Here is a 12804-nt window from a genome sequence, read left to right as displayed (position 1 = left end):
CCCTAAACATAAAGCCAGGGCAACAATAGAATGGTTTAAAACAAAACATATCTATGTGTTAGAATGGCCCAGTCAAAGTCCAGATCTAAATCCAATCGAGAATCTGTGGCAAGATCTGAAAACTGCTGTTCACAAATGCTGTCCATCTAATCTGACTGAGCTGGAGCTGTTTTTCAAAGAAGAATGGTCAAGGATTTCAGTCTCTAGATGTGCAAAGCTGGTAGAGACATACCCTAAAAGACTGGCAGCTGTAATTGCAGCAAAAGGTGGTTCTACAAAGTATTGACTCAGGGGGCCGAATAATTACGCACACCCCACTTTGCAGTTATTTATTTGTAAAAAATGTTTGGAATGATGTATGATTTTCGATCCACTTTTCACATGTACACCACTTTGTATTGGTCTTTCACGTGGAATTCCAGAAAATTGATGCATGTTTGTGGCAGTAATGTGACAAAATGTGGAAAACTTCAAGGGGGCTGAATACTTTTGCAACCCACTGTAGATTCTCTCTCAACTTAGTTAATACTTTTCTCACATGATCACGATGTTCAGATAAAGAACATGAAAAAAATCAATATATCATCAAGATAAACCACCATTAATTTTCCAAGGTACTCACGAAATATATCGTTAACAAAATGCTGGAATATAGCAGGAGCATTGCGTAACCCAAAAGGCATGACCAAATACTCATAGTGACAATCTTTAGTATTAAAGGCAGTTTTCCATTCATCAACCTTTCTGATACGAATGAGATTGTAAGCCCCTCTAAGATCCAGCTTAGAAAAGATCTTAGCACCCACAAATTGAGAGAACAGATCATCAATCAAAGGCAATGGATATCAATTTTTAACAGTAATTTTGTTTAAACCCCTGTAATCAATGCAAGGTCTTAGACAGATTATAAAGACGACCACAAGGGGGCATACTGCCAGAGCGTAATTCAATAGCACAATCATAATCTCTCTGAGGTAGTCATTTATCTGCAGCCTGTGGAGAAAATAAATCTACAAATTCTTGATATGCATGAGTCAACCTTTGTTCGACAAGTTTAGTGCAAGATAACAATCTTTTGTAAACACACTCTTTCACATCGGGCAGACCAACTGATCAACTGACCAGTCTGCCAATCAAACACTGGACTATGCTTCTTTAACCATGGTAACCCAAGAATAATAGGATAAGAAGGTAAATTCAGACAATACAACTTAATTGTTTTGCAATGTAGAGCTCCTACTTGTAAGGTAACTTCAGAAGTCAACCGTAACCCCTGACCTTGTTGTAATACAGAATCATCAACAGCAGTAATGTGTATCGATTCAGACACTGCAGTTGTCTGAATGGATAATTTCTCAGCTAATGCAATATCCATGAAATTGGCCACAGCTCCGCAATCAACAAGGGCCTGATAACTGTGCGCAATTTCTCCTCTGAAAACAGAGACAGGTAACATAATGAGATTATTTTCTTGAGAGAAACACTGAATGCTTAACTGAATTCTCTCAAACTCAGTTAAGCGTTGTAGTTTTCCGGCCTCTTTGTCTTATTAGGACATGATTGGAGAACATGTCCAGACTCTCCACAATAGAAACATAATCTTTCTACTCTCCTACGATTTCTTTCTGCATAATGCTAGGTACACACCATGCGTTTTCACGCTCGATCCGCGGGTCGATCAGGATCGATTCGATTATTTCCGACATGCTCGATTTGGGTTTCGATCATTTCTGCCATCGATTTTGCATACTTAACAAGCAAATCAACGGCAGGAACGATCGAAACCCAAATCGAGCATGTCAGAAATAATCAAATCGATGCTGATCGACCCGCGGATCGAGCGGGAAAACGCATGGTGTGTAACCAGCATTAGAGAGTTTAGAGAACCCTAACTGCATAGGTTCAGGCTTTAGAGTTGACAGGAGTGTTGGATGGAGGAAGTGGAGGACTTGGAGGAAGTGATGGTCTAGGAGGAATCCAGTCCAATTTCTGACAACCCAGTTTCTCCAAACATCTTTCTCTGAGATGCCTGTCAATCTGAATGACAAGACTAATAAATTCCTTTAAAGTATTTGAAACCCCTACTTGAGCAACTTCATCCTTGAGTTGTACTGAAAGTCCCAATCTGAACTGTTTTTTTAAAGCAGCTTCATACGACTGGGTATCTGCAGCCCAACTTCTGAACTCCGTAACATATTCCTCTACTGAACGTTTTCCTTGCCGTAAGGCCCTAACAGCTGTTTCGGCTGCATCTTCTATTCCAGGATTATCATACAGTTCAGATAAGGCCTCAAACAAGGTGGTGGTATTGGTAAGTGCAACGTGTTGCTGATCAACCAATCGTAGAGCCCAGGCCTGGAGTTCACCCTGTAACAATGATATTATGGCTCCCACTCTGGTAGTTTCACTGGCATAAGTTCTGGGCATGAGAGAAAAATGCACATAACAAGCATTCTTGAAAAGTCTAAACTTAGATCTATCTCCATTGAACCTATCAGGTAATAGTAATCTTGGTTCAGGCTGATTCAACGGAACTGAAGCAGAGTCTGCAGGAGGACTAGCAGCAGGCACAGGAACAGCCTTATATGTAACAAGTGTAAGCTGTTCAATGTATGAATAATTCTTTTGAATTTCCTCCACAGAAATTTTAAGTTGAGACACCATGTCAATAAGTATCTCCATTTGTGGACGATCCCCGTTATCGTCCATCTTGAAGAAAGGGGATTTCTGGCCGTGATACTGTCAGGCTTGCCTGGTCAATAACTATAGTTCAGACTGTATGCCCATATGACTAATCCAGAGCCCAGCCCGTAACACTTGCGCAAGCTCCTGCCTAACACAAACAACAATACACTCTGCAGGTAGATGTAGCATACAGGCAGGTCCTGATAATTCTTAGCATTGCAATATGAGCACAGTGGATATATATATATATATATATATATATATATATATATATATATATATATATATATATATATATATATATATATATATATATATATATATATATATATATATATATATATTGTGGTGTTCAGACCTCTGACCTGTAGGTGTCACTGTTGATGCTGACAGGTTAGGATTCTATGGTGTGTATGTTATTTCCTGTGTCTTTGTCTTGCTGGGTTGAGAGGATTGTACAGCAGCATGTGTTCTGTGGCTGACATCTTGGAATAAAGCTTATAAAATCTACTCTGCTTTCTTACTGCAAGATACAACATATTGGCGACGAGGATGTCTCTTCTAGCACTCCAGCAGCCTGCAGCTTTCCTTCCACACCCGGGTGAGCCTACTATGCCTTTTCCTGCTTGGATTCGAATGTTTGAGAATTACATACTTGCTGCTAGTCAGGAGGTGATATCTGATGATAGAAAGCGTGCTTTACTCATCCACTGTCTGGGGACAGAAGGTCAGCGCATATTCTATACTCTGCCTGCTGGTGATACATATGCGACAGCTCTTGCTGCATTACAGAACTTCTTTGTGCCTAAAGTCAATGTTGTGGCTGAAAGATACAGATTTCGCCAAAGAGGACAACACAATGGGGAATCTACAGTCCAATATATAGCAGCTCTGAGAGAGCTGGTTGTTACATGTGAGCAGGGCCGGGCCGAGGCATAGGCTGGAGAGGCTCCAGCCTCAGGGCACAGTGTAGGAGGGGGCGCACAATTCATTCAGCTGTCATTCCTAATTGTGTATGAAGCAGAAAGAAATAGGAAAAGGGGATACATAGCAGTGACTGCAAGCCAGATAATTAGATATTAAGGTGTTGGGGAGGTTGTGGGCCCTGTGGCCCTCTTAGTCTAATAGCAATCAGTGTGTGACAGCTGGGGTGGGAAGGATGGAGGGGCGCACTTTGGTGTCTCAGCCTTGGGTGCTGGAGGGGAGCTGGGAAAAAAGGGCGCATGCCGCTAGTGGACAAAAAGGGCGCCGCCATTCACTCCCATAATAAATAGCGTTTAATGGGCGCCGAGTAGGAAAAAAGGGCGCCGGAGCTAAATAAAGTTTATAAACGGCGCCAGGAGCTAAATAAAGTTTACAAACGGCGCCCGGCGATGTTTAATGATTTATAACTGAACTTGTGGTGATTTACGTTTATAAAATGCACCCGTGCCGAATAACGTTTATGAAAATAATAAACATATTTATCTTATTTAAATAATTAAAACATTATTTAAAGTTTTATCTCTTACTGTTTGTAAAACATTATTATTCACAAAATAAAGCGATCAGTACGTAACGTAAATTGCAAAATATTTTTTGAATCCACAATTAGTAAAACATTATTATCCACATAATAAAGGGGGGTCTTAGGTTTAGGCACCAACAGGGGGGTCTTAGGTTTAGGCACCAATAGGGGGGTCTAGGGGTTAGGGGTAGGTACAGGGAGGGGTACTTAGGCAACAACAGGGGGGGGTCTTAGGTTTAGGCACTAACAGGGGGGTCTTAGGTTTAGGCACCAACAGGGGGGTTTTAGGTTTAGGCATTAACAGGGGGGTCTTAGGTTTAGGCACCAACAGGGGGGTCTTAGGTTTAGGCACCAACAGGGGGGTCTTAGGTTTAGGCACCAACAGGGGGGTCTTAGGTTTAGGCACCAACAGGGGGGTCTTAGGTTTAGGCACCAACAGGGGAGTCTAGGGGTTAGGGATAGGTACAGGTAGGGTTCTGTGTAAGAGTAGGCTTAGGTATAGTTTTAGTAAAATTTTAGTAATAATTACTAATGTATTACAACATTTATTACGAACGTAGTTATATTTATATCATCTTTATAAACAATATTTTCAAATTTTATTATAACAACAAACCATAAATGACGGTTATTCACAATAATATACAATTATAACAATTAAACATATATTATTGGTTTTTTTATAAACGTAATTATAAGTTTAACTTTTGAAACAGGGAAGATTAACGTTTTCACAATTTCCGATTTCATAAACATTATTTAATGATTTATAATTTTGTTAAACATTATTTGTAAACGAAATATAGCACACTATATTTATAAACCCTATTAATGATTAATTATTATTTAGAGTTTACACCCCGCGCCCTTTTTGTCCAGGCGCCCTTTTTGTACGTACGCGCTGGAGGACCTTGTCCCTGCTCTGCATGTGAGTTTGGTGCCCTGGCTGATGAAATGATCAGAGACCAGTTAGTGGAAAAGACAAACTCCAGCCGCATTAGAGAAAGATTGCTTCTAGAACAGGATCTGACTCTGACAAAAGCTATTACACTGTCCAGTCACACTGAATCGGCTATGGCTGATGCAAAAACCCTAATTCAGGGGACTACTGATATACAGATGGTGAAGTCAGACTGGGCCTCTCCTAAGCCACAGTCTTCATACACAGATACTGCAAAAGATTCACCTAAAGTACAAAGCAGAGCTACATATTCCCAGAACGGGTACTGCTTCCGGTGTGGCTCAGCACAGCACATGGCAAACTACACTTCATGCCCTGCAAAAGCTGCACGCTGCCGCAAATGTAACAAAGTGGGACACTTTGAAAAAGTATGCCGCACTTCTCCTGCTAAACAGGTTCATGAAGTTATTGCTCCTGAGGTTACTGTGTTAAGTATTGACCAGCATGCTGGTTCTATTCCTGATAAACTTTTATGCACTGTACAAGTTACTGCTTCTGCAAATCAGAGTTACTCCATTACTCTCATGCTGGATACAGGGTCTGCTGTGTCCATACTACCTGAGGACATCTACATTAAGTGCTTTGAAAATGAACCACTCACTGCACCTACTCTGAAACTGGTCAGTTATCTCAGGGATCCTATTCCTGTGCTTGGTTGCCTGCTAGTGACTGTACAATTCCACTCCAATAGTGTGCAGGCTGAATTCTACATTGTAAAGAAAGGCACAGCTATACTGGGCAGGGATCTGTTTGCTGCACTTCACCTACAGTTAGTGGATGGTCTTATTACCACAGCACAAACTCTTCCTATGCAGCCAGTGTCCAACATTTCTCCTGTACATGATGCTTCCCTGGGCTGTGCAAAGGACTTTGTTTATAAAATAAGAGTGCGCCCAGATGTGCAACCAGTGTGTCAGAAGTTGAGACGCTTACCCTTCTCTGTAAGAGAGGCTGTTTCCAAGGAAATTTACAAATTACTGGATCAAGACGTGGTTGAAAAAATTGAGGCATCTGAGTGGGTATCTCCTATTGTGGTGACCAGAAAGAAATCAGGTGGCATAAGACTGTGTGTTGACCTGCGTGAACCAAATAAAGCTATTGTTATTGACAGTCACCCCTTGCCACACATTGAGGAGGTGTTTTCAGAACTCAGAGGAGCCAAATTCTTTTCTACTTTGGATCTACAAAGTGCCTACCACCAGGTTTTGCTGCATGAGGAAAGCCGAGATCTCACTGCATTTATTACACATGAGGGACTGTTCCGTTTCAAGCGTGTTCCCTATGGTTTGGCTTCAGCACCCGGTTGTTTTCAAAGACTGATGAACTTAACCCTTCACGACATTCCTGGTGTTCAGTGTTATCTGGATGACATCATTGTGTATGGTACAACATTGGATCTGCATGACAAGTACCTTAAGGTCGTTTTGCATCGCCTTGAGTCTGCTGGGCTAAAACTCAATCCTTCTAAATGCTGTTTTCGGCAAACTCAGCTGTCGTTTCTAGGTCACATTATATCACAAGATGGACTGTTGCCTGATCCTGAGCATGTGCAAGCAGTGATACATGCTCCTGCTCCATCTGACTTTCATACCTTGCGTGCTTTTCTGGGACTTACTTCATGGTATTCGAAATTCATTCCCAACTATGCTTCAGTAGTGGAGCCCATGAGAGCATTGCTACGTGGAAATGCCAGCATGACCTGGTCAGAGGAAGCCCAGCACAGCTTTGATGCAGTTAAACAGCTTATAGTGAACAGTCCAGCCCTTGCATTGTTTGACCCTTCTCTACCTACGATTGTTACTACAGATGCTTCAGACTACGGCCTTGGTGCCGTCCTTACACAGTGCCAGGCAGACTTGGTGGAGAAAACTGTTGCCTTTGCCTCTAGAACCCTTACAGAGACTGAACGGAAATATTCTACTGTGGAGAAAGAAGCCCTTGCTTGTGTTTGGGCTACAGAAAAGTGGAGAACGTATCTGTGGGGCTGGCAGTTTACCTTGCGTACCGACCACAGTCCTTTGACTACACTGCTTACTACAAAAGGGCTTGGGCGAGCAGGAATGCGCGTATATACAAAAGATATACAGCGCTTGGGAACATCCACATTTACCACTATCAATATGATGTATAATATAAAGGTTAATGCATGCAAATATAAATATCAATATGATAAAACAACACGGCCAATATGGTCTATGTGTCCCTTATGCCCATTCAATCTTCAAAGGTTAGGGCACCTCATACACAAAGTCTCTGGCAGGTGCGCTGCTGCTTTAGGAATGAGTCAGTTCCTCCATCAAAAGCATATTCAATTTCAGCAAAGCGCTTCCAATGACCAACTTTATAGCCGTTCTCTATTCGCTACACCTCCACCAGGGTCACCCTGTGTGATCCGAACTCACCAACTCAGATGGGCCATATATCACAGTGGCCTAACACGCATCTGGGGCATTAACAGGCTCCCCACGCCCTCGGGCTCTTTGCCTTCCGGATGGTCACCAGCCCAAACAAGCAGATTTTCTTCAATAAGTAGCAGCATTCATTTCCATACGATAATACCTCAATGATAATAAAATATCCTCATTGCGCAGTAAGTTTAAAACCAGTGTACTTTATTGTGCTATTACACTCACGTTTAGCAGATGTAAATCAGGCCTGTGGAGTTACTAACGGGCTCCCCCCCGTGCGGCCTCCCGGGCTGACCGCCGTTCAGTTGTTATCCAGGGTACGGGCTCGCTTTCACCCCGCCTCGCTTCGCTAAACGCGAGTCTCCTTCCGCATGTGGCTCCTCCCAACTAGTTTCGTCACACTCACGTGACTCATTCAGGGGGATCCCCTGAATGAGTCACGTGAGTGTGACGAAACTAGTTGGGAGGAGCCACATGCGGAAGGAGACTCGCGTTTAGCGAAGCGAGGCGGGGTGAAAGCGAGCCCGTACCCTGGATAACAACTGAACGGCGGTCAGCCCGGGAGGCCGCACGGGGGGGAGCCCGTTAGTAACTCTACAGGCCTGATTTACATCTGCTAAACGTGAGTGTAATAGCACAATAAAGTACACTGGTTTTAAACTTACTGCGCAATGAGGATATTTTATTATCATTGAGGTATTATCGTATGGAAATGAATGCTGCTACTTATTGAAGAAAATCTGCTTGTTTGGGCTGGTGACCATCCGGAAGGCAAAGAGCCCGAGGGCGTGGGGAGCCTGTTAATGCCCCAGATGCGTGTTAGGCCACTGTGATATATGGCCCATCTGAGTTGGTGAGTTCGGATCACACAGGGTGACCCTGGTGGAGGTGTAGCGAATAGAGAACGGCTATAAAGGAATGCGTGTAGCCCGATGGTCTGCAAGGCTACTAAACTTTAATTATGCAATCCAATACAAACCAGGTGTACAAAATGTTACTGCTGACTGCTTGTCACGTCTACCATTACCTGTGACCACAAGTACATTGGATGAAGATGCTGAAGTTGTTGCATTTACGGATGTGGATCCAGTTACAGCTTCTGAGTTTCAACAAGCTTGTCTTGTATGCCCAGTGCAACTACAATTACGGGACATGCTGCAAAGCAAATGGCCTAACACTGAGAATAAGCTGAGTGCTATTCTGAAACCTTATTACAGGATAAGGCATGAACTGTCATTGGTTGATGGCTATATAGTCCGTGGATCTCATCGCTTGCTTGTGCCTGAGGCTTTGAGAGCTCACCTTATAAATCTTGCTCATGAGAGTCACCAGGGAATTGTGAGAACTAAGCAAAGACTACGTGAACTCTACTGGTGGCCTGGCATGGATGCCCAAGTAGTAACTGCTATCCAAACTTGTGTTACCTGCCAGAGTCATGACAAGTCTGCTGTCACACACACGCCACCACTGCAACCTGTGCCATTCCCTGATTCTGCTTGGGAGAAGCTTGCTATTGATATTGTGGGCCCATTTCCAGAAGCACCTATGGACTGCCGCTTTGCTATAACATTAATGGATTATTACAGTAAATGGCCCGAGATTGCATTTGTATCTCATACAACTTCTGCCTCTGTGATTACCTTTCTCACCACCGTCTTCAGCAGGGAAGGTAATCCAAAAGAACTTGTGTCTGACAATGGACCACAATTTGTTTCATCTGAGTTTGAAACGTTCTTGCGACAGAGGAATATTGTGCACAGGAAGTCCTCAGTGTATTATCCTCAAGCAAATGGGGAGATTGAAAGATTCAACAGAAGCCTTAAAGAAGCTCTTCAGACTGCGAAACTTACAGGAAGATCTTGGAAAGTTTTTACTACTGAATTCCTGCATGTCTACAGAGCAACTCAACATGCGACTACACAAGCATCACCGGCTGAACTTTTACACGGCAGAAAGATGCGAACTAAACTACATGTTGCAGATATTCCACTTCCTCAGCGTTCAGTACCTCTGCGGCCAGCAGTTGCTAAGACTGTTCAGCAGCAACAAGATAAAAGTAAGGCCTATATTGATCGCAAACGTGGTGCAAAAGAAGTGCACTTCCAGTGTGGAGATTTAGTTCGAGTTAAAAAACCCGGATTAATAAAACAGGGTCAATCCAGATTTTCTAACCCTCTTAAAGTGACCAGCCAACGAGGACCTTACACCTACAAACTGTCTGATGGACGCACATGGAATGCCAGTCGTCTTGCGCCTGTTAGGCATGACTTTGCTGATGTTCCACTTGAGGCATTAAATCTACCTACCCCTACTGACAACCAAGAAACAGGTCACCAGGATCCTGAACCACCACCTTATACTCAAAGGATCCGAAAGCCTCCTGTGTGGACCAAGGACTACGTGATGTAGTTACATTGCAATGTACTTTATTGTGAAATGTATTTACACTTTTATTTCTTGTTTACTTTCTTGATAATGAGGTAAAGACTCTTTGTACTAAGAGGGGAATATGTGGTGTTCAGACCTCTGACCTGTAGGTGTCACTGTTGATGCTGACAGGTTAGGATTCTATGGTGTGTATGTTATTTCCTGTGTCTTTGTCTTGCTGGGTTGAGAGGATTGCACAGCAGCATGTGTTCTGTGGCTGACATCTTGGAATAAAGCTTATAAAATCTACTCTGCTTTCTTACTGCAAGATACAACATATATATATATATATATATATATATATATATATATATATATATATATATATATATATATATATATATATATATATATATATACAGTGGTGTGAAAAACTATTTGCCCCCTTCCTGATTTCTTATTCTTTTGCATGTTTGTCACACTTAAATGTTTCTGCTCATCAAAGACCGTTAGTCAAAGATAACCTACCGGTAATTGAACACAAAATGCAGTTTTAAATGATGGGTTTTATTATTTAGTGAGAACAAAAAACTCCAAATCTACATGGCCTTGTGTGAAAAAGTGATTGCCCCCCCCCCCTTGTTAAAAAATAACTTAAAGGTGGTTTATTACACCTGAGTTCAATTTCTGTAGTCACCCCCAGGCCTGATTACTGCCACACCTGTTTCAATCAAGAAATCACTTAAATAGGAGCTTTCTGACACAGAGAAGTAGACCAAAAGCACCTCAAAAGCTAGACATCATGCCAAGATCCAAAGAAATTCAGCAACAAACGAGAACAAAAGTACTGTAATTGAAATCTATCAGTCTGGTAAAGGTTATAAAGCCATTTCTAAAGCTTTGGGACTCCAGCAAACCACAGTGAGAGCCATTATCCACAAATGGCAAACACATGGAACAGTGATAAACCTTCCCAGGAGTGGCCGGCCGACCAAAATTACCCCAAGAGCGCAGAGAAAACTCATCCGAGAGGCCACAAAAGATCCCAGGACAACATCTAAAGAACTGCAGGCCTCACTTGCCTCAGTCAAGGTCAGTGTTCACAACTCCACCATAAGAAAGAGACTGGGCAAAAACGGCCTGCATGGAAGATATCCAAGGCGCAAACCACTTTTAAGCAAAAAGAACATTAAGGCTCATCTCAATTTTGCTAAAAAAACATCTCAATGATTGCCAAGACTTTTGGGAAAATACCTTGTGGACCGACGAGACAAAAGTTGAACTTTTTGGAAGGTGCGTGTCCCGTTACATCTGGCGTAAAGCAACACAGCATTTCAGCAGAAGAACATCATACCAACAGTAAACTATGGTGGTGGTAGTGTGATGGTCTGGGGTTGTTTTGCTGCTTCAAGACCTGGAAGCCATGCTGTGATAGATGGAACCATGAATTCTACTGTCTGCCAAAAAATCCTGAAGGAGAATGTCCGGCCATCTGTTCGTCAACTCAAGCTGAAGCGATCTTGGGTGCTGCAGCAGGACAATGACCTAAAACACACCAGCAAATTCACCACTGAATGGCTGAAGAAAAACAAAATGAAGACTTTGGAGAGGCCTAGTCAAAGTCCTGACCTGAATCCTATTGAGATGTTGTGGCATGACCTTAAAAAGGTGGTTCATGCTAGAAAACCCTCAAATAAAGCTGAATTACAACAATTCTGCAAAGATGAGTGGGCCAAAATTCCTCCAGAGCGCTGTAAAAGACTCGTTGCAAGTTATCGCAAATGCTTGATTGCAGTTATTGCTGCTAAGGGTGGCCCAACCAGTTATTAGGTGCAGGGGGCAATTTCTTTTTCACACAGGGCCATGTAGGTTTTGAGGTTTTTTCTCACTAAATAATAAAAAACATCATTTAAAACTGCATTTTGTGTTCAATTATGTTATCTTTGACTAATAGTTAACGGTTTTTGATGAGCAGAAACATTTAAAGAGGAACTCCAGTGAAAATAATGTAATAAAAAAAGTGCTTCATTTTTACCATAATTATGTATAAATAATTTAGTCAGTGTTTGCTCATTGTAAAATCTTTCCTCTCCCAGATTCACATTCTGACATGTATTACATGGTGACATTGTTACTGTGGGCATGTTATGTATCTGTTTCTAGCTGTTTTGGCTGTTAGGCCCGGTTCACACTTGCGGTGGCCCTCCGGAATCGCCGTGCCGGAGCCGCACCGCTTGCAGAACGGACGGAACGGACGCACGGCATAGCAATGAAAGCCTATGCGTCCGTTCACATGCGTCCGTTCTGCCGAACCGGAGCCGGACCGGATCCGGGCCGGATCCGGACTCCGGCCTCCGTTCCAACATGCGCTATTTTTTCATCCGGCTCCTCCGGCAGCCGTATCCGGGGCGGAGCCGGACTGCACCATCCGGCCAATACAAACCAATGGGAACCGGAGAGCGCACAACACACTGGCTGAGAAATCCGGATGTTCTACCCCACTTCCTATGGGGATTGTTGCGGCGATATTGGATGGGGACACATGGGCAAGCATTTTGGAGTGGAGCAGCACAGCTGGATCCGGATCCGGAGATGTTGGCAGCATGTCGGAGGTGGAGGTGAGTGCTAAACAGCAGAGGGCCTGATTCCACAGGTCCCCCTTCTGCTGACCTCCCAGACCCCAACATTTTTTTTGTTTTTAACGTTCTTTTGCCAAACGGATCCGGATCGCATCCTGATGGACACCTGATGCAACCTGACCGGATCCGGATCGGATCCGGATCAGAACCGTACGGTTCCGATCCGGATCCGGTCCGGATCCGGTCAGGTCATCCAGTCCGTTTGGCAAACAACCGCTAATGTGAACCGGGCCTAAG

The 12804-nt window shown here is 43.1% G+C and overlaps 1 protein-coding gene across 1 annotated transcript in view; it reads left to right on the top strand.

The window, feature by feature from the left end:
• LRRC25 (leucine rich repeat containing 25) overlaps positions 1–12804 on the top strand; it is a 188871-nt gene that overhangs the window by 154723 nt on the left and 21344 nt on the right. Inside the window, exon 3 of the mRNA XM_068271197.1 lies at positions 3216–3286. Within this exon, the coding sequence (XP_068127298.1) occupies positions 3216–3286 (71 nt within the window). The remainder of the gene's footprint in view (positions 1–3215; positions 3287–12804) is intronic.

Source organism: Hyperolius riggenbachi, chromosome 1 (genome assembly GCF_040937935.1).
Source record: "Hyperolius riggenbachi isolate aHypRig1 chromosome 1, aHypRig1.pri, whole genome shotgun sequence".
In the NCBI taxonomy this organism is placed as follows: Eukaryota; Metazoa; Chordata; class Amphibia; order Anura; family Hyperoliidae; genus Hyperolius; species Hyperolius riggenbachi.
The sequence above is the reverse complement of the archived record's forward strand: the minus strand, read 5'-3'. Positions and strand labels throughout refer to the sequence as shown.